This window comes from Terrapene carolina, unplaced genomic scaffold, assembly GCF_002925995.2.
Source record: "Terrapene carolina triunguis isolate 2854851 unplaced genomic scaffold, T_m_triunguis-2.0 Scaffold17, whole genome shotgun sequence".
Taxonomy (NCBI): Eukaryota; Metazoa; Chordata; order Testudines; family Emydidae; genus Terrapene; species Terrapene triunguis.
The window spans coordinates 1,395,403-1,417,127 of NW_020664368.1; the positions used below are offsets into that span (position 1 = coordinate 1,395,403).

The 21,725-nt window shown below is 41.5% G+C and overlaps 1 protein-coding gene across 1 annotated transcript in view; it reads left to right on the top strand.

Moving 5' to 3' along the window:
• Positions 1-19,248, top strand: part of LOC112111204 (carboxypeptidase B2) — a 31,578-nt gene extending 12,330 nt beyond the window's left edge. The window contains exons 3-11 of the mRNA XM_026649191.1: positions 75-199; positions 300-408; positions 5,534-5,635; positions 6,548-6,655; positions 8,583-8,693; positions 12,326-12,416; positions 15,551-15,753; positions 18,727-18,811; positions 18,933-19,248. Of these exons, the coding sequence (XP_026504976.1) occupies positions 75-199; positions 300-408; positions 5,534-5,635; positions 6,548-6,655; positions 8,583-8,693; positions 12,326-12,416; positions 15,551-15,753; positions 18,727-18,811; positions 18,933-19,117 (1,119 nt within the window). The 3' untranslated portion in view covers positions 19,118-19,248. The remainder of the gene's footprint in view (positions 1-74; positions 200-299; positions 409-5,533; positions 5,636-6,547; positions 6,656-8,582; positions 8,694-12,325; positions 12,417-15,550; positions 15,754-18,726; positions 18,812-18,932) is intronic.
• Positions 19,249-21,725: the final 2,477 nt, after the last annotated feature.

Here is a 21,725-nt window from a genome sequence, read left to right on the forward strand (position 1 = left end):
TGTTCAGAATGTTTACTAAATGGTAAAGTATTTTTTCTTTCCTTGTGAAAAAAATGTTCTTGGAAACTTTGTAGGTTGTTCTCTGGCAACCTGTTTCGGCTGAAAACATTATGAAGAACAAAGAAGTCCATTTCTATGTTAATGTGTCCGATATAGATGATGTGAAAGCTGAGCTAAACCGATCCACCATCCGATACAAGTATGATTCTTATTTCTTGCTGTGAAGATATTAAATCAGAAATTCAAGCCAATTGGCGACACTGCTTAAGAATGGTTTATGCTCTTTGTTTGTTGTTCAGAGTTTTGATGGACGATATTCAAGGAGTTATCAAAAAACAAACTGTCAATGACACAGTCAGCCCCCGCAGTTCTGCATCCTATTATGAACAATATCACTCTCTGAATGAAGTAAGATATGTTATATTTTTCTTGTGATCCTTTATGCATTTATTGTTATTACATTAACAGGGGCTTAAATTTAATTTGATGATGATGGTGATATGGACTGTCTGATGGTGATATGGACTGATACATTACAGACCAATAGGGGAAACAATTACATTTGTATTGATTAGCTAATAATAGTTCATATTAGTACAGTACCTTTAATAAAGAAGGATCCCAGCACCTTACAAAACACACTACATAAGAACCACTTTACCCACCAACTGAAACCACATGAGAAATGTAATGTAGGTGCAATTACCTAAAATGAAATTTGGTCAAGATATTTTAGATTTCATGTAAATGCTCACCCTAAGTTTACAATCATAACTTCAGTTGCTTCTGAAAATTTAATTCTAATGGATCATTCTGCAATTCACCTAAAAAGGCACCTTGCACGGTGCAATTGTGTATTTCTGCCAAAATTGCCTTAACATGGATTGAATGTTCACTCCAAAGAAGTCTTTAGTGAGAATAATGTGGAAAGCTCATTGAAAGCAAGGTTAGGGAAAATGCAAAGAAAGGAATATGTTTTTCTTTCTTGATTGATATCTTTTCTTCCTTGCTGCTGCAAAAAGATATGCTAGATGGTCTGCTGCGTGTTTTACATCTCTAATCTTCTACCTGTGATTGCTGTAATTCTTTTATAGAGTTCTAATCATTTTCACTTAGGACTCATGAGAAGCAGGACAATGTGCTTGTAAACTCAACACTCTACAGATGATTCTGTTTTTCTGAATCCTAAATGGATATGAGCCAGCAAGGAAGAAATATTAACAGGCTCTCCTGTCAACCTGTTTAAAGCAGGGCTGTCAAGCGATTAAAAAAATTAATTGTGATTAATTGTGCGATTAATCGCGCTGTTAAACAATAATAGAATACCATTTATTTAAATATTTTTGGATGTTTTCTACATTTTCAAATATATTGATTTCAATTACAACATGGAATGCAAAGTGTACAATGCTCACTTTATATTTATTTTTGATTACAAATATTTGCAGTGAAAAAACAAAAGAAATAGTATTTTTCAATTTACCTAATACAAGTACTGTAGAGTTAATCATATTAAAACACATATTGTTTGCTTGCATCCAGTTTACCAAGTAATCCAGATCACACTGAATCAGTGACCTGTCCTCTTCATTATTTACCACTCCCCCAGTTGTTGTGTCATCTGCAAACTTAATCAGTGATGATTTTACCTTTTCTTTCAGGTCACTGATAAAACTGTTGGATAGTGTAGGGCCAAGAACCAATCTCTGTGGGTCCCTACTAGAAACACACCTGCTTGATGATGATTCCCCATTTATAATTACATTTTGAGACATATCAACTAGCCAGTTTTTAATCCATTTAATATGTGCCATGTTAACTTTATATCACTCTAGTTCAGGGATCAGCAACCTTTGGCACGTGGCCCGTCAGTGAAATCCGCTGGAGGGACGGGACAGTTTGTTTACCTGCAGCGTCCGCAGGTTTGGCCGATCGCAGCTCCCACTGGCCGCAGTTTGCCATTCCAGGCCAATGGGGGCTGCGGGAAGCCGCGCAGGCCGAGAGATGTGCTGGCCACTATTGGCCTGGAACGGCGAACTGCGGCCAGTGGGAGCTGTGATCGCCCGTACCTGTGGATGCTGCAGGCAGGGCCGGCTCTAACTTTTTTGCCGCCCCAGGCAAAAAAGAAGAGCGCCGCCCCGCCGTAACACACACACCCCCCCCGCCCCCCGCCCCCCCCCCCCCCCCCCCCCCCCCGCCCCAGCACCGCGCCGTGCCGCTGAAACACCCCCCGCGCTGCCCGTCCGAAACAAACAAAAAAAACACCCTTGAGCGCCGCCCCACCGAACAAAAACAAAAAACAAAAACACTGCGAGCGCCCCCCCGCCACCCCAACATTGGCCGCCCCTTCTAAGGTGCCGCCTCAAGCACGTGCTTGGTCAGCTGGTGCCTGGAGCCGGCCCTGGCTGCATGTAAACAAACCGTCCCAGCCCGTCAGCGGATTTCCCTGATAGGCCGTGTGCCAAAGGTTGCCGATCCCTGCTCTAGTTTTTTATTCAAAATGCTATGTGGTACCAAGTCAAATGCCTTACAGAAGTCTATTACATCAACACTATTACCTTTATCAACTAAACTTGTAATCTCATCAAAAAAAGATAGAAAGTTAGTTTGACAGGATCTATTTTCTATAAGGTCATGCTGATTTGCATTAATTACCCTCCTTTAACTCTTTATTAAATCAAGTCCTGTATCAGCCTCTCCATTATATTGCCCAGGATCAATGTCAGGCTGACATGCCTAAAATTATCCAGGTCATCCTGTTTACCCTTTTTAAAAACGGAGATAACATTAGCTTTCTTCCAGTCTTTTGGAACTTTTACAGTGCTCTAAGACTTATTGAAAATCAACATGAACGGTCCATCTCCTCAGCCAGCTCTTTTAAAACTCATGGATGCAAGTTATCTGGATCTGCTGATTTAAAAATGTTTAACTTTAGTAGCTTCTGTTTAACATCCTCCAGAGATACTAGTGGAATGGAAAAAGTGTTACCATCACCTTTTGATGTTTTTATTCAAATACAGAACAGAAATAGTCATTGAACCCTTCTGCCTTTTCTGCATTATTATTGATAATTCTACCATTTTTATCTAGTAATGGATCAATAGCATTGTGAGGTTTTTTTTGGTTCCTAATATATTTTAAAAGTCCTTCTTATTGTCCTTCACTCTGCTGGCCATAGATCCCTTTGCTTCCCTTATCAATTCTCTATAATTCCCAACTTCTGATTTATATTAATTCCTATCAGCTTCCCTTTTCTTCCATTTATTATATGTTTTTATTTTTTATAGCTTCCCTCACTTCCCTTTTAAACCAGGTCCATCTTTTAACCAGTATGGCCTTTTTCCTCAATTGTGGGACTGTAGCTTTTTGGGCACCTAGTAAGGTGTTCGTAAAAGATTCCCAATTACCGTTCACATTTTTCTGATTAAATTCTTCCTTCCAGCTGATCAGGATCAAAATTGTTTTAATTTGTGTGAAACTGGCCTTCAATGAGTGTTAAATTAGGCTCCTAATAAAGATAATCCCTTATGCAGGTTATACTGTATATTTACATTCCACACAAAAAACTATTTTAAAAAAACATTATTAAGATTGCAAAGTCAAGCACTCAGAAGTTAGGAAATGCCAGAGTTAATGTTCCTGTGTACTCTTAATTTGGCCCTTTGTGGATATGTATTAGCATACAGTCTTCAAGTACCTGATCACATACTACTTTTTCAGCACAAGGAGCTATGAGAAACTCGAGCATGTTCAGTGACGCTGGAATCATCAGAGATTTTAGCTGGTAAAATCAGAGAAGTCTCTACTGAGTATGTGCAAAATGTCATTTTTCAAAGGCTTATAACTTGGCCAGATTTGGGTGGATTTTTACAGGGATGGCCAAAGGCACATCCTTGACACAAAGGTCACCCCCTGCCAAACTTCAAGTCCCTGTTCCAAGCATGGGGGTGCTAGAACATAAAGAAAAAAAATATTAAAAAGGTAACTAGAATTTTTTAACATGTGCAAAACAACATTTTCCTTGGGCCTTTTTGTGAAACAGCTGAGCCATTTTGGCAAGTTTAAAAAAAAAAAAAAAAAAAAAAACAGCCTGTGGCTGACATTTGGCATGTAAAATTTCAGCCTAAACTTTTAGAGTTTGACAAAAATATAAGCAATTGAAAATAGGGTCTCATAATGGGAAGTGTCAGGCAACCTTAATAAATACTCAGTTCTACTGGTACAGTCAGGGATGATTTAATATTTTTTTCTAAATCATAGAGGAGAAACAGGAGAACAGTTTAAAAAACTATATTTGTTGTAAAATATCTTACAAGTCTATCTTACAGGTGTAATGAATTGAGTAAAAATTCAGTTTGAACTAAAGGGTTTGGTCCTAGATAATTTATCCTAGTATAATCGTATTTTAGCTCCTTTCCTAATTTGGTCTTGCAATGTCTTGTTTAGGGTTTCTGTGGTGGAGCTGGGAAAGAACAGATAAATCATAGATTACTGCATCAATAATTTTATTAACAGTTTACACACGTTTTCTAATTAAGCTAAAAAATGAAGGATCAGCAAACTGGAAAAAAAATTGAGAACATAGTATTTCTGCTCCAGCTGATTTTATATCTGGTGACATAACATGTATTCAAGATAGCTGTCAGAAAGTATCCACTTTTCAATTTTCATTTAACTACATGAAAATGCATGCACAAATTACTATGGTTAGAAGTGTAACTAGCCATTTGCATATACAATTACTTGATGTGTGCATGTAAATTAGATACACAAATATGCCTGTATTTCTCTAAACACCTAATTTTGAACAAAAGGCCCTAAACATTTAACTTTTTTCCGTGTCTAATTAATATTTCCCCATAAAAATCTTCTTAATGAATATTCTTTTGACATTCTTCCAAGCTTCCATACCTTGTTCAGTACAGCACTTTTCATTCATTCTTTGGTTTAAATATGGCCTTTAAAAGCTCTGAAAAAATTATCCAAAAGTGTTTTCTGCCTTTTCTCCCCTACCCAGACAGCTTTTAAAGAAACCTATCTTCTCTCTTGAATGTATTATTTCAGGCCACTTTACCTTGAATGGTCCCTAAAAACACATGCTAAATACTTATGCTAAACTATCTATTGGAACTTGTATTTAACTGTGACACTCTTGGTAACTTTCCCAGAGAGGACGAAGAGCTCTGTGTAGCTCGACAGCTTGTCTCTCTTACTAACAGAAGTTGGTCAATAAAAGATACTACCTCACTCACCTTGTTCTTCTTTTGTCACTCAAATTGTATGAGATAGACAAGCTGGCTATGGATAGTTAGCCACTGATTGCGGGTGGGAACTTGTGCAGCTACATCATGTAAGCATTTTGGAAAAATCCCTCCTTTCTAAAAAGAAGGCACAGCCATGCATTCCTTGCACTAAATGCGAAATCTCCCATTAACTACAGTGGGAATATTTCCTGTGCATGGAAAGCAGAGTTGGGGCTGAAGACTTTTAAACTGAATCTATATTTGCTAACTGATCCACTCCATCTTTATAGATATATTCTTGGATGGAAGAAATAACAGAGATGAATGATGATCTCCTCCAGAAAATATATATTGGATCCTCGTTTGAGAAACGGCCACTTTATATATTGAAGGTACGGTTATGATTTAATGTGCAATCTTTTTCTGTAGTAATTTAAAATACAGGTGTAGGTTTTTGTCAGAGAGAATTTTTAAAAATGGTACTAGTAGCTCAATCAAAAAAATTTTGATAGAAAAATGTTTTATTTTTTTTTTATTTTTGTAAATGCTCCACTCCTCCCTTCCCAAAAATAAACAGGGTGCCACTGAACTTTGGCATATGTAGTGGGTCAAATACTGCTCTCCTTTGCACTACAGTAAGTCAATTGAGTTACTGGGTACAAAAACTAGTGTAAGTGAGATCAGCGTCCAGCCCAGTGTCTCCTTGAGAACGCCATGCAAGAGAGAGAGATAGAGCACTTCCTTTGCTTGTCTCTCTTTCTTCTTTCTGTTTACTGTTCTATTTCCATTCTCATGTGCCATTTCAACATAAATAAGGCTGTAAGAAAATCGTGGGACGCAATTTTTTTGTGGAAACTGCATCTTTTTATAGTTGCCGCAAATTTGAGAGGTGTTGCGACCCTGTGCACCACATTGCAATGACACGCACTCAAATTTGGCCCAACTGCCTTTCTGCCGTGTTTGCCTCTGAGAGCAAAATAGGATACACCATGTGTTTTTGGCTGCTGCCCTGCTTTGGAAGGCTGCATGCCTTGGAAGAAGGTGCTGGAGCTTACGTGTGGGTGTGCACCCAGGGCTGCTGCTCCTGTCGGGGTACCCTGAGGGGGTCTTCCTTCCTCATCAGGAAACAGGTTGAGGGAAAGCCTGAGACTAGACCTCCAGGGGAGTGTCTGCCTAGTGCCGTGTGGACACGCTGATTGCACCAAAACCACAACTTTAATACACTGTGGCCACTGCTCTTGAAACAAACAAACAAAAATCCACAACTTTCTTACAGCCTTAAACGTATCATATTTTTTCATTAGCTTTCATCTAATAGAGACAGAACACCAAAAAGTGCCATATGGATTGACTGTGGTATCCATGCAAGGGAATGGATTGCTCCTGCTTTTTGCCTGTGGTTCATAGGACATGTGAGTAGATTTCATTACAATATTTAAAACAAAACGAAATACCTTGATCCTACTTTCCTTCTCTTGCAAATTGTGCTCTATCTCAACAACTTCCTATTCAATTTAATGCCACAGCACTGAAGAATAAAGTGTCTGCATGAGACAGAGATTAAAAAGCTCAGTTTGTATAGCAGTTATAAGGGTAAATTTTTCACATCAGCAGTAAGTTAGGCCAAGTCTTTCATATTTATGGAATGGTCAGGAGTGGAGAACACAGGTTATTGTATTTCAAACTAAACTTCGAGCTGGAGGAGACATACCCATGCTAGCTCTGACTAAGCTAGTGTGCTAAAAATAGGAGTGGTATGAACGGCAGAAGGGATAACTGCCCTAGTACGTGCCTAACATCTCAGATGGTATCATATTCAGGGCAGCCAGCCCCTCCTGCCGCTATAGTTACATTATTTTTTGTGCACTAGCTCGATCAGAGCTAGCATGGGTATGTCTCCTCCAGATGGAATTTATACCTCCAGCTTGACAGTGCAGACATACCCTAAGAGTGCATTTGAGTGGTAAAGTCCAAACGTAGAGTTACCCAACTAGAAGGCGGAATAACAGTTTGTCCACCATGGAGTTGAATGATATACAGAGAGTAAAAGCATCAGACTAAACATAAGGGTCTAACTTCAGCCCTCAGTTACACCCATAAAACTCCACTGAAATCAATGTGGCTCCAGAATTGGCTGGCAGTATGTGAAGGAGTTTAGATAGGAGATTTCAAAGGAGCCTATAGGAGTTAGGTGCCCAAATCTCTTTGAAAGTCAATAGGATTTGGGCACCTAACTCCATCAAGCCCCTTTGAAAAAGGCCAGCCTTAAACACTCCCTTAGGAGCTAATGCTAATTAACCTCTTGCTGTTGGTCTAAGATGACCAGCTGTGCTGCTGTCATGCCACTGAAATGTACCTGTAAGATCTGTAAGCAGTTAACAAGTTGAGAGAAAATGTAAACTGTTTGCCTCCCTATCTCCTTCATCTAATTTACCTGAGCATTTTAAATTCAATCCAAAGCTTTATTCCCATGTCACTTTATGAAGGAATACTTCTATTAAAATTGTCACAGACATAGTCACACACATTCCACATAGTAGTTTCTTGGCTACAATAAACATTCTTCTTAATGATGTTTTGAATCTTGTTTTTAGGCACAATAAAGACTGCCACTTTATATTCACATCAGAGAAAAACAATTGCCAGGGAATAAAAAGGACAGGAGAAGTTACAATAATAGGACATGCCTAATGCAAGACATACGAGGGGGAAAAAAGATACTATTAAACTTAACTCTTTATATTTAGTAACTCAGCTAAATCTATTAGGGTACAATTTACCCTTATGCAGAGGACAAATAAAAGGCATAGGTGCCACTTAAGTCCCACTTACGCCCTCAAAATAGGTCTTAGGTGGGACATAGGTAGTGCCTAGGTCTTGTGGTGGCCCTTTGCACAAGGGTGTATTTCATTTTTAATAATTTAAAAAAACCCAAACAATGCATACTTACAACAGCCATTTCAAATGCTATTATTAAGCAGTTTTAGTGCTTGTGACAACTTTGGAGACTTAGACTGTTTATCTGCATAAGCAGCAAAAGTACAAGCTTCTTCACCAATATGCCTCAGTCCTGGCCTAGAGAGACCACCCAGTTGGGTAAGCGGACAGATGAATCTCCATTTTAATTGAATTCCAAGCCTCTCTGTGCTAACTAAGGTTTTGGTTGTAGTGGTGACTTCTGTGATGTGGGTATTTGTCCTCCAGGGGCTGGACTGATGCCACCACCATCACATTATTATTTTACATAGGGCCAACTGAGGACCTGTCAGGTGCCTTTCAAGGATGGTGAGGAAAACATTATTATAAACATTATGAACAAGTTCTTTTCATGTTCTATAGACAACCCACTTCCGTGAGAAAGATCGGACCATGACAAGACTTCTGCAGCATCTTGATTTCTACATCATGCCTGTGATGAATGTAGATGGCTATGAATACACATGGACGACTGTACGTAGGTTTCTAGACAGACGGTGGAACATTCCAGCATGTTATTCACAAGTACTGTGAGGGCTGATATACTGGACAGATTTAAAGGCATACTTTTCGAAGTGCCATGTGGCAGTTTTGAGCCCAAACCTCTGAACTCGCACTTGGAATTTTCTATTCTTTGTCCCTTCATAGACTACAATACTTACTGCAAATATGTGATTTTAACTCATAGAACACAGGCATTTTCCAGATCCCAGGTCAAACCAATGCTTAGTCATAGCATCCACCCTGTGATTTTAATTCTTTCGGATGTGAGGTGATAACTATGATAGGCTGCATCAGCAAGACTGCCAATACTATGACAGTCCACCATGAGGGCACAACGGCCTGACTGAACAACTCACTTCTCCTTTCTGTGGTCTAAGGCCAGATAGCATAGTTTTCCAAGTACTTGTTGTTTCAAGTAAATGAATGAGCAATAGGTAAGCTCAGACAACATCCCAGTCTCTTATCAGGTATTTTACTTACTCACTATGAGAAGAAGGTTCAAGACTCCCAGAGGCTGAATGATTTATTTGCTTTATGAATTTATCCTTTTACTTAGTTTCCAGATTCCCTTTTTAGGCAGAAACCTGTTGTCAGGGTTCCCTCCCCACTCTGAACTCTGGGGTACAGGTGTGGGGACCTGCATGAAAAACCCCCTAAGCTTATTTCTACCAGCTTAGGTTTAAAACTTCCCCAAGGCACAAATTCCTTCCTTGCCCTTGGTATCGCTGCCACCACCAAGTGATTTACACAACATTCATGGAGGGCCACTTGGAGCCCTACCTCCCCCCAAATATCCCCCCAAGTCCCTACACCCCCTTTCCTGGGGAGGCTTGAGAATAATATCCTAACCAATTGGTTACAAAGTGAGCGCAGATCAACCCACCTGGGTCTTTAGGACACTGAAAAACAATCAGGTTCTTAAAAGTTTATTTAAAAAAAAAAAGATAAAAGAATCACCTCTGTAAAATCAGGATGGAAGATAACTTACAGGGTAATCAGATTCAAAACACAGAGGATTTACCCTCTAGGCAAAACTTTAAAGTTACAAAAACAGGGATAAACCTCCCTCTTAGCACAGGAAAAATTCACAAGCTAAAACAAAAGATAATCTAACGCATTTCCTTGCTAATACTTACTATTTCTCTAATATTGGATGCTTAGTTCAGATATGGCTTAGGGAGATGTATTTTCCCTGCCCTGGTTCCTCGCTGACCCATAGAGAACAAAGGAACACAAAACAAAAACCTTCCCCCACAGATTTGAAAGTATCTTCTCCTCTTATTGGTCCTTTTGGTCAGGTGCCAACCGGTTATCTGAGCTTCTTAACCCTTTACAGTTAAGGAGGGATTAACCCTTTACAGGGTAAGGAGGGATTTTATGTTACCCTTAGCTGTATGTTTATGACACCTATCTTCTCCATTTCTATAAACTTTGGGCTATATTTTTAAAAGGGCCTCAATCCAGCCTCTATTTGTGTTCAACTTTATATACACAGTCTTTACAGGCTGCCAGTTGCATCCACAATTCATAGACTTTACATGTGATATACGCAATGGGTCTCAATCTGTGCATGCAAAAGAGTTTGGTGTATGAAAATTCTATCATTAGCAGTAGTTCACCTCCTTTTTATAATGCACAGTGCCATTGAAATCAGTGGAGTGAGATTAAGGTAACAGGAGAATTTGGGTCATGGAGCCGCATTCTAAAATACTGACTCCATTTTTACTTTGTCATTATGTGGGCAAACTCCCATGGACTCAATGAGAGTTTGACTGAATAGATGCTGAGTAAGAACGTCACAATTTCCCTTTTTGTATGCAAAAATTGTACAATCTTTATTTTAAGCAGCATCTTTCGAAATTCTCTTAATTACCCCCCTCAGAAGTCTTTTAACAAAATCTTTCATTAAGCTCAAATGTGGTTTTGATTTGCAGTTGTCAAATTGGGTGTCTGTACAAATCTTTTGAGTCCTCCCCTATTTTCATTGTCCAAGTTCTAGTCAAATCAGAATAATTATACCAGACACAACCCAGGCGTTGTACTGTACAACTTTTTGTCTTGTTACCTAGCATGTTTAGCATTACTTAATTTCAGTACCTGGAAAGATAACTGAGCAAATAATCAAGCAATCAATTTGCAAACACCTAGAAGATAATAAGGTGACAAGTAAGTCAACATGTTTGTCAAGAACAAATTGTGTCAGACCAACCTAATAGCTTTCTTTGACAGGATAATAAGCCTTGTGGATAAGGTGGAAGAGGTAGATGTGGTATATCTTGACTTTAGTAAGACTTTTGATACCATCTTGCATGACCTTCTCATAAACAAACTAGGGAAATACAATCTAGATGGAGCTACTATAAAGTGAATGAATAAATGGTTGGAAATCCATTTCCAGAGAGTAGTTATCAGTGGTTCACAGTCAAGCTGGAAGGGCATATTGAGTGGGGTCCCAAAAGGATCAGTCCTGGGTTTGGTTCTGCTCAGTAGTTTTATAAATGATTTAGAAATGGCATAGAGAGTACACTTATAAAGTTTGTGGACAATGTCAAGTTGGGAGGGGTTGCAAGTGCTTTGGAGGATAGCATTAAAATTCAAAATAATCTGGACAAACTGGAGAAATGGTCTGAAGTAAATAGGATGAAATTCAGTAAGTACAAATGCCAAGTACTCCACTTAGGAAGGAACAATCAATGGCACACATATAAAATGGGAAATGACTACCTTGGAAGGAGTACTGCGGAAAGGGATCTGAGGGTCACAGTGGATCACAAGCTTAATATGAGTCAACAGTGTAACACAGTTGCAAAAAAAGTGAATAGCATTCTGGGATGTATTAGCAGGAGTGTTGAAAGCAAGACACGACTTGCTTTCTTCCGCTCTACTCTGTGCTGATAAAACCTCAGCTGGAGTATTGTGTCCAGTTCTAGGTGCCACATTTCAGGAAAGATGTGGACAAACTGGAGAAAGTCCAGAGAAGAGCAACAATAATGATTTAAGAACATGTGACTTATTAGGGAAAGATTGAAAAAAATTGGGTTTGTTTAATCTGGAGAAGAGAAGACTGAGAGGGGACATGATAACAGTTTTCAAGTACATAAAAAGTTGTTACAAGGAGGAGGGTGAAAAATTGTTTTCATTAATTTCAGAGGATAGGACAAGAAGCAATGGGTTTAAACTGCAGCAAGGGATGTTTAGATTGGACATTAGGAAAATCTTCCTAACTGTCATGGTAGTTAAACACCAAACAAATTGCCTAGGGAGGTTGTGGAATTTCCATTATTGGAGGTTTTTAAGAACAAGTTAGACAAACACCTGTCAGGAATGGTCTAGTTATTACGTAGTCCTGCCTTGAGTACAGGGGACTGGATTAACTGACCTCTCAAGATCCCTTCAAGTCCTACACTTCCATGAGTCTATGCAGATAACTAGCTTATTGTTTTATAGGCTCCCTAAATCTCCTGTTTTGCCCCCCTTCATTGGAGGTTTCTACCCTCGACATCTAGAAATGTAAAAGTTGCATTTTCACTAGCAAATGAAATTGTGATGAGCATTTTTCTAAACTTTTATGTAAACCCATATTTTTGTGTCTCTGTCCACAGAATCGGTTGTGGAGGAAGAGCCGCTCAAGGCACGGCAACAACAGGTGCATTGGTACCGACATGAACAGGAATTTTGATGCAGGCTGGTGTGGTACAATGCAATTTTCTTTATATTTTATTACAGACATTTCAGTTTTAACATTCAAAGTTCTTCATTTTGAAAATATTTTTATTTACCTCGTCATAGAGTTGTTTCTGATATAAAGATAATGTACCTTAGTAATTAACTTAATCAAAATGTTTATAAGAAGGTCAGGAGACCAGAGAACAATTCCCAGTTTTGCCACATACTTTCTGTGTGGTTATCAGCAAGACACTTAAGCTCTTTGTGTCTGTTTTCCCATCAGTAAAATGGGAATAAAGAAACTTCCCTACCGAGTGTTGTGAGGATAAATTCATTAAAGTTGTGAGATGCTAAGATACTATGGTGATGGGGACCATATAAGATTTAAGAGTAATATCAAACGTAAAATACTTAATCAATACAGAACTTGGAGAAATCAGGAAGTTTAATAGGAAATTTATATGCTGTGAATATTAATTACAGCAGGGATTTATATATCACATTTAATTTTCAAAACACTTAAAATGCTTAGCAACCCCAACATCATCTCTATTTTAAAAGTGAGGAAACAGGCACACTGAGGTTAGAGCAGTGGTGGGCAACCTGCGGCCCATACGCAGCCCATCAGGGTAATCCGCTGGCAGGCCGCCAGACATTTTGCTTACATTTGCATGGCCGCCCGCAGCTCCCAGAGGCCGCAGTTCGCCGTTCCCGGCCAATGGGAGCTGCGGGAAGCAGCGGCCAGCACATGGCAAAAAAGGGCACCTTTATATGCAACAGACCTACTTTCTGGGTATACTGAGTCATATCAGATGACTTCAGTAACTAAAATAAGTTTCTATTTTGTTGAGCCAATATAGCTATCAGAAAGCTAACTGAATTCTATTCCTTCTTGGACATTCTGAGTAGAATTGCTTATTACATTTCAATAATATACACCTTAGCAAACCCATTGAAAGTAATGGGATTGTATAGGTGTAACTCACAACATAATCTTGCCTGCAGACTCTTCATTATCGATGATGGTTGAGTCTTATAATTCTTTTTAAAATATTTTTTACTTAAACTGAACACATCTGACACACAATCACCATGAAAAAATAAAGGTGGAACCCAACAATTTCAATTTAACAGAGGTATTTTTCAGAGTAGAATCACTCTCTGAAGGGCTTCATTTTCAGAGGTGTTGAGCAGGTACAACTACAACTGACTTCAGTTGGCATTATGGACCAGAACACACTAACTTAAAGCAGAACCAGATCCTGCTAGAACAAGATATGCAAAACCTGTCAACATATCTCCACTGCTACGATGATCAACACCCTCACAACACACCTATTAAGATCCATGGGTCCTACACATGCCTATCACAACATGTGATGTATCTCATCTAGTGCACTAAATGCCCGATAATAATTATATGAGTGAAACCCTCACACAGAAAAATGATAAAAGACATAAACACCATATTGCCTGTGTGTGAACACTTTTTTACAAAACAATCACTCTATATGTGACCTCTCAATCCTCATTCTTAAAGGAAATCTGCCCATCATCTTCAAAAGATGAGCCAGGGAGCTTAAATACATAATTTTGCTAGACATTAGAAATCATGGACTGACTAGAGACAACTGGATTTACGGTTTATTACAACAATCTACAACCCACTAACAATGCCTCCGCCCCCTCCCCCCACACCGCACCCAGCTGCCTTTTTTCCCCCCTCCCTTCCTTTCCCTTCTCTGACTAGAGACGTGTTAACGGGCCACTTCTCCTTGAATGGTCCCTTGAAATATGTGTTAAGCTAAACAATCTGTTCCACCTTGTATTTAGCTGTGAAACTCTGAGGGCTGTGCCGCTGTAGTGCTTAAGTGAAGACGCTCCTATACCGACAGGAGAGAGCTCTCCCATGGGTGTAGTTAATCCATCTCCCCGAGAGGGAGAAGATCTCCTATTGACACAGCGTTGTCTACATGGGAGGTTAAGGTCAGTATAACTACATCACTCAGGAGTATGGATTTTTCACACTCCTGAATGACGTAATTATACCTACATAAGTCTGTAGTGTAGATCTGCTGTGACCGTGGTGCCTGGAGGGGCTTCACTGAGAATGCTTATTCAGGGGAAACTGCAAAGAATAGGGCAGACAATCCCCCAAACTGGTGGTTTATTCTGTAATTAGATTTCACCAAGCCAGTAACCAAACAGCTATCTGATTACCAAGAAGCCAAAATACAGTCCCCTTTAAGCAATCCAGCCTTTGGCTCCCACCCAGACAGCCAAGTCTAATATAGGGAGGACTACTAAAAACCTTATTCCCATTATATAAAGTTCTACCAATGCCAAGTGACTGGACACATTGCTCACCAGGTCAATGAATATTTCAGATCTCATCCAAATACACGCTTATAGTCAATCCATATTAACTAAATCTAAGATTTATTAAGAAAAAGAAAAAAGAAAGAGAGTTGCTATGGTTAAAAGATCAATCTACATAGAGATATGAATAAAGTTCTTAGGTCAGTTTCATAACAGAGACGGTGAGGCTGCTGATTTGTAAAAATCCTTCTGGAATCAATGTTAAAGGTTGTAATCCAACAGGCAGTCCATGTGCAGAGTTTGTTCCAATTCTACCATTTCCCTTGGTAGCTTGTTCCAATGGTTAATCAACCTCACTGTTTAAAAAATTGTGCCTTATTTCCAATTTGAATTTATCTAGCTTCAGCTTTCAGCCATTGGTTCTTGTTATGTCCTTCTCTGCTAGATTAAAGAATCCCTTGGTAACAATGTTTTCTCCCCACAAAGGTACTTATACACTGTAATCAAGTCACCTCTCAAACTTCTTTTTGATCAGCTAAACATATTATGCTCTTTAGGTCTCTGAATGTAAAGCATTTTCTCCAGCCCTCAAATAATTTTTGTGGCCCTTTTCTGTATCCTCTACAATTATTTTAACGTAAGGCAAGGTAGTGGAGAATCAGGCCCAGATGCTTAAAGGGTGCAATAATGATACATGCAGTAATGATGCATCCAACATGTCCCAGTTTCTATGCTTATTTGTATAGCATCCTAATGCTTTATATTATCACTGAGCCATGAGACAATTCAGTGTATATTATAAGAACACAACAGGTGACATTGTATCCTCTATTTTATTACAGGTAAAGGTGCCTCTCATAATGATTGTCATGAAATATACTGTGGACCCTATCCTGAGTCTGAACCAGAAGTGAAAGCTGTGGCTAATTTTCTCCAAAGGCATAAAGATCACATAAAGGCATATATAACTATGCACTCTTACTCACAGATGGTACTGTTTCCATATTCCTACACTACGAATAGAAGTAAAGACCATGATGAACTGGTAAGTGTTACCACTTATTAAGTTTCATCTATATCTCCCACTTTCATCACCTTGCAGGAATGGACATTTAATGAGAAGTGTGAATGACTGCCTTCAGTAGGCTTTGAGTCTGTTCAAGATTTGGGAAAATTGATTTTTCGATGGATAAGAGCATAAGGAAGCTGGTTGTTGGCACCACCACTATATGATTACAAGAAAGTATTCTAGTTTAGGAGGACACTGATAAGATGAAAGTGTTTATTCTGGATGGATAAGGTAGCTTGACTTTCTGATATTTTCAAGGCATTGCTAAGGGAGCAAAGTAAAGGTAACTTGAGTACCTTAGTACGGCATTTCAATACATTCAAGTACAGGTTTCTTGTAAGTTTTCCCCTATATCTGAACCTACTGAGTCTGTAACTTTTTTTAACTCTATTGTTCTTGAATGGTGTGCACCCATAACACTGATAGGTGCCTGCAGCCTTTACTGCACCTTAAGTCAATCTTTTTCTATGGGAAATAATGTTTAAATGGTCCTAATGGTCTGATGGAGACAAGCCCTTTTTTACAGACCCTGAAGCAGAATACCTCTTTGATTCTGCAGGTCACGAAGTTGTCCGCTAGCCAGGGGTCCTGGGGCTAATGGTCTCCTGGGGCTAATGGTCTCCTAAGGCCTGTATAAAAGAAGTCCAAGTCCTGTGAAGTTCTGGAGATCCACACGATCAGGGCTCCTCTCTCCTGCAGAGCCTAGAAGTTGTGTAGGATCAGCTCCCATTCTATTAATCAACAGGATAAACAGGGAAAGCTGGGAAGTGAAGAACACTGTTGTTCTTTTTCCTCCACTGGTTAGCCCCCAAGCCTTCAGGTTTATCTAGATTAGGAAAAGAGATCCAGGCTAGGTTGGAGTTAGCCAATATATGCAGGCCAATTAGGCTAGTTGAGTTGCTGAAGAGCTTCACAAGATTTCCTGGGGTAAGAAATAAGAAGAGAAGCCCCACAGAATAAAGAATCCTTTCCCTGCTCCCTCTGGCCAATTTCCTGATGCTTTCTATGCATGGGGAAGTGGGACAGGGGTTCTTTACTCCAAGTGCCTCCTGCATGGGACCAGGGAAGGAGTAGGAAATGGCTGACAGAATGGGGAAAGGGCTTTTCATTCCATGGGACCTGCTATGTGGAGACAGAGGACATCATCACGGTGGACATAGAATCATAGGGTTAGAAGGGACTGTAAGGGTCATCTAGTCTAACCTCCTTCAAAGATCCAGGATTTGTTGTGTCTAAACCAGTGGTGGGTAACCTGCGGCCCGCGGGCCACATGCAGCCCGTCAGGGTAATGTGCTGATTACCCTGACTGGCCACATGCAGGAGTGGGGCTGAGGGGTTCGGAGTGTGGTCGGGGGCTCGGGGCTAGGGCAGAGGATTGAGGTGCGGGGGGCTGAGGGCTCTGGCCATGAGTGAGGCGCCTCTCCCTAGCTGCAGCAGCTCTGGTGGCGCCAGGGCCGGGGCGCCTCTCCCCAGGCACTGCAGCTCTGGCAGGGCCAGGTCTGGGGGAGAGGTGCCTGTGCCGCGCAGCTTAGAGGGAACTTAGCTGGATAGCCATCTGTCTTGGATGGTTTAGACCAGTGGTTCTCAAAGCCAGTCCGCCGCTTGTTCAGGGAAAGCCCCTGGCGGGCACCTCTCCCCCAGACCTGGCCCTGCCAGAGCTGCCGTGCTTGGGGAGAGGCGCCCCGGCCCTGGCGCCACCAGAGCTGCTGCAGCTGGGGAGAGACGCCTCACTCACGGCCAGAGCCCTCACCCCCCCCCGCACCTCAATCCTCTGCCCTAGCCCCGAGCCCCCGACCATACTCCGAACCCCTCAGCCCCACTCCTGCCACGCATCACCTCCATATTGCTACACATAACAAAATCATTCCGCACATGCATGTAAAAAATTGGAGGTAACATTGTTAACCAGCCTCCTTTTGAAAAACTCCAGAGAAGGAGCTTCCACAACCTCCCTGGGCAGTCTCATGACATTCTTTATGCCACAGCATCCCCGGCATGGGGCCAAGCAGCAGCAACAGGTGATGGGTATTTGGGATTGCTTCTTCATGTTGCCTCCAACCTTTCCATTCCCTCCCGCTCTTTCCCCACACAGATCCAAGGTCTTTAAGGAAGATTTTGAAAATTAGCTGTTACTATCTCTTTAATGGAAGGTTTTTTTTCTTTTTTTAAATTAATGGGCTTTGTACAATGATAGAGTAGGAACACAGACACTGTCATATTTGATCAGACCAGATCTCTATCCAGTCCAGTATGCTGTTTCTAGCAGTGACCAGTGCCAGCCTTCATAGGAAGGAGGAAAAAATCCTGTAGCCGACATGAAATAACTTGCCCCCAGGGGAATGTTTTTTCCCAAGCCTCCTCAATTAGTGACCATCTTATGGCTTGAAAGTTGAGGGTTTATATCCCTTTTAAATTTATTTTTTTATCCTAGCTAATGTATTTGTGAAAGAAGATAAAGAAAATATAGATTTGTCACTTCTTTCCTTGTGAAGCAGAGATGTAACATCCTGTAAACTGATTACAGAATAGTTCATTCTAGTCAGTTGTTCAAGTGTAGTGTATTATCAAATCCTTTTTTGTATGCTTCAACACTAACTTTAACTTAAAATACTTAACGGTTACTTAAACAATATTTGACAGGAAATGGAAAATACAGGACAGCTACACAGAATGGATTTGGTGATAAGTTTGCTGCCCAGTTGCAGCATAGATGCTATTTGTACCATGGACATAACCTAACCATGTTTAGCCACATCTTGTAAGCATTCTAAAGCCAACCACATATTCACATTAAAAACTGCAATGCAGCCAGGTCTGGGGACAACCATGTTGTAAACAGGTCCTCTCTCTTTATTGTACCCATAGTGGATGGTTACAATGCCCTAACAGAGTCAGTGTGAAACACTTTTACTAAATTATAAAAGTTAATTAATATTTTATTGATTTCAGCTATCTGTGGCAGATAAGGTAGTTCATGCTATTAGAAAAACAAGTCAGAAAATGTATGAGTCTGGCCCTGGTGCACAAACTATCTGTAAGTATCATTTTTAGTACTATAATCAGTATGACAGAGTATCCTCTCTACCATAAGGCAGTGTGTAAGACTGAGGCCAAGGTTGCAGATAATAATCTGTTTCCTTTTCTTTGTCCTACAGATTTAGCTCCTGGAGGTTCAGATGACTGGGCTTATGATCTTGGCATTAAGTATTCTTTTACCTTTGAACTTCGGGACAGAGGAACACATGGATTTTTGCTTCCTACAAATCTAATTAAACCCACTTGTATTGAAGCACTTAGTGGTATCAAAACAATAGCTTTACATATTATCAACAATATTTAATGTGCTATGTTTTGTCATTTCATTGCTTTAACTGGTAATTTAGGTGACCTGATGGGCAGTGTCATTCATTTAAGTGTGCTTTTTTTAGTTCACTCAAATAAAAGGAATTACTTACTGCTTTCGATCTACAACCTATCCTGGAAAATGATCCCTCACTCTCACAGACCTTGGGAGGCAGGCCAGTCCTTGCTTACAGACAACCCCCCAACCTGAAGCAAATACTCACCAGCAACTACACACCACACCACAGAAACACCAACCCAGGAACCAATCCCTGTAGCAAACCTCGTTGCCTACTCTGTCCCCATATCTACTCTGGCGACACCATCAGAGGACCCAACCACATCAGCTACACCATCAAGGGCTCATTCACCTGCACATCCACTAATGTTATATATGCCATCATGTGCCAGCAATGCCCCTCTGCCATGTACATTGGCCAAACCGGACAGTCCCTCCGCAAAAGAATAAATGGACACAAATCGGACATCAGGAATGGTAACATACATAAGCCAGTAAGTGAACACTTCAATCTCCCTGGTCATTCTATTACAGATTTAAAAGTCACTATCATTGAACAAAAAAACTTCAGAAACAGACTTCAAAGAGAAATAGCAGAACTAAAATTCATTTGCAAATTTAACACCATTCATCTGGGCTTGAATAGGGACTGGGAGTGGCTGGCTCATTACAGAAGCAACTTTTCCTCTCCTGGAATGGACACCTCCTCATCTATTATTGGGAGTGGACTACATCCACCCTGATTGAATTGGCCCTGTCAACACTGGTTCTCCACTTGCGAAGTAACTCCCTGCTCTCCATGTGTCAGTATATAATGCCTGCATCTGTAACTTTCACTCTAAGCATCTGAAGAAGTGAGGTTTTTACCCACGAAAGCTTATGCCCAAATAAATGTGTTAGTCTTTAAGGTGCCACCAGACTCCTTGTTGCTTTATTATAATTATTATTTGTTTAGGGGCAACAGGTAGGTGTTTCATTTACTACCTTTCACCTTGACATATATTAAATTGCTTCACAATTTGGCTTAAATGTAGCCATCTGTAGAATGAGAAGGATAGTGACAGATAAACTACAACTGTGCAAATGCAACCTCCCAAGCCCAATAATATTCAAACAAATACATGTCCGTTTTAGTACCCCTTTAGTGTTTGCTTTCGGAGAACTTTTGAATAATCCAGTTCACTCACACCAACAATGGTGAAAAGCAACTTTTAAAACAAATTGTAATATTTGTACCTGAAGTGCTTGTGTAACCCACTGATGAACATGTTACAGGTACCTCCCTGTGCCAGATCCACAGAGGGTATGAATGTCTTACAACCCCAGTTAGAGAGCCATGGCTCTGTAGCCATGATGTAGCCACTTAAGTTTTTAGCACTAGAAGTCCCTGGTTTAATCCCTCATGTTTCGGCCAAGATGGTGGCAGTCACTGTTGAGGTGCCTCGCCATGGAAGTGGGAACAACACTATATGACTGAGCTAACCTCTCACTATTATGCAACACAGCTCAAATGTCCAATATCCCCAATCAGTCCAGCATCTGAATAGTCTGAAGAGATATGCCTATGGAAAGTCCAGTTGAAAAGGGGAACTGGCAGTGTGCAGTCAGACATACTGACTGGACACCAAAAGTCTGCTTACCGCGGGGCGGGGGAGGTACCGTGTGATTAACCCTCGCCAGTCCCTCCTTAGCCAGGGCTGCCTCATACCTACAGGCAGGCACCTTGTCAGGCTGCAGCAGCTCCCGCCCCAGCCTCAGCACAAAGGGCGCCCAGCTGGTGGGGGAGAGAGGCGGAGATGATCCAGTGAGCGATAGGGAGAAGGGAGACAAAGGAGTGAGTGACGAGGGCGAGGCTTTAGGGAGAAGAGACAGAGGAGGGGCAAAGCCTGGGGGAACAGGTGGCAAAGGGGGCAGAACCTCAAGGGAAAAAGCGGAGCAGGGGTGGAGCCTTGGGTGGAAGAGGCGGGTCAGGGTGAGGCCTTGGAGGTCCCGATACCAGCAAGTATAGAGTTACCATATTTAAAAAATAAAAAACGAGGACACTCCATGGGGCCGTGGCCCCGCCCCTTTCCCACCCCCGGCCCCAACTCTGCCCCTTCCCTGCCCAAACCCCGCCCCTTACCCAAAGTCCCCGCCCTAACTCCGCCCCCTCCCCTGAGCGCCCCGCATTCCCCCTCCTCCCTCCCAGCCACGCGAAAAGGGCTGCCCGAGCGCTACCGGCTTCACGGTTTGCCGGGCAGCCCCCAGACCCTGCGCCCCCGGCTGGCACTTCCCCAGCGCAGCTGGAGCCTGGGAGGGGAAGCGCCCAGCTGGGGGCGCAGGGTCTGTAGGCTGCCCGGCAAACCGTGAAGCTGGTAGTGCTCGGGCTTCGGGCAGCCCCCATGCCTCCGTACCCTGCGCCCCTGGCCGGGCACTTCCCCTCCCAGGCTCCGGCGGCTGCTGTGTTCCCTGATCTCCTGGGCTCTGTAAGCGCCGGGCTGCCCGAGCACTACCGGCTTCGAGCAGCCCCCATGCCTCTGGACCCTGCGCCCCCGGAGCCCGGGAGGGGAAGTGCCCGGCCGGCGGCTCAGGGTCTGGAAGCAAGGGG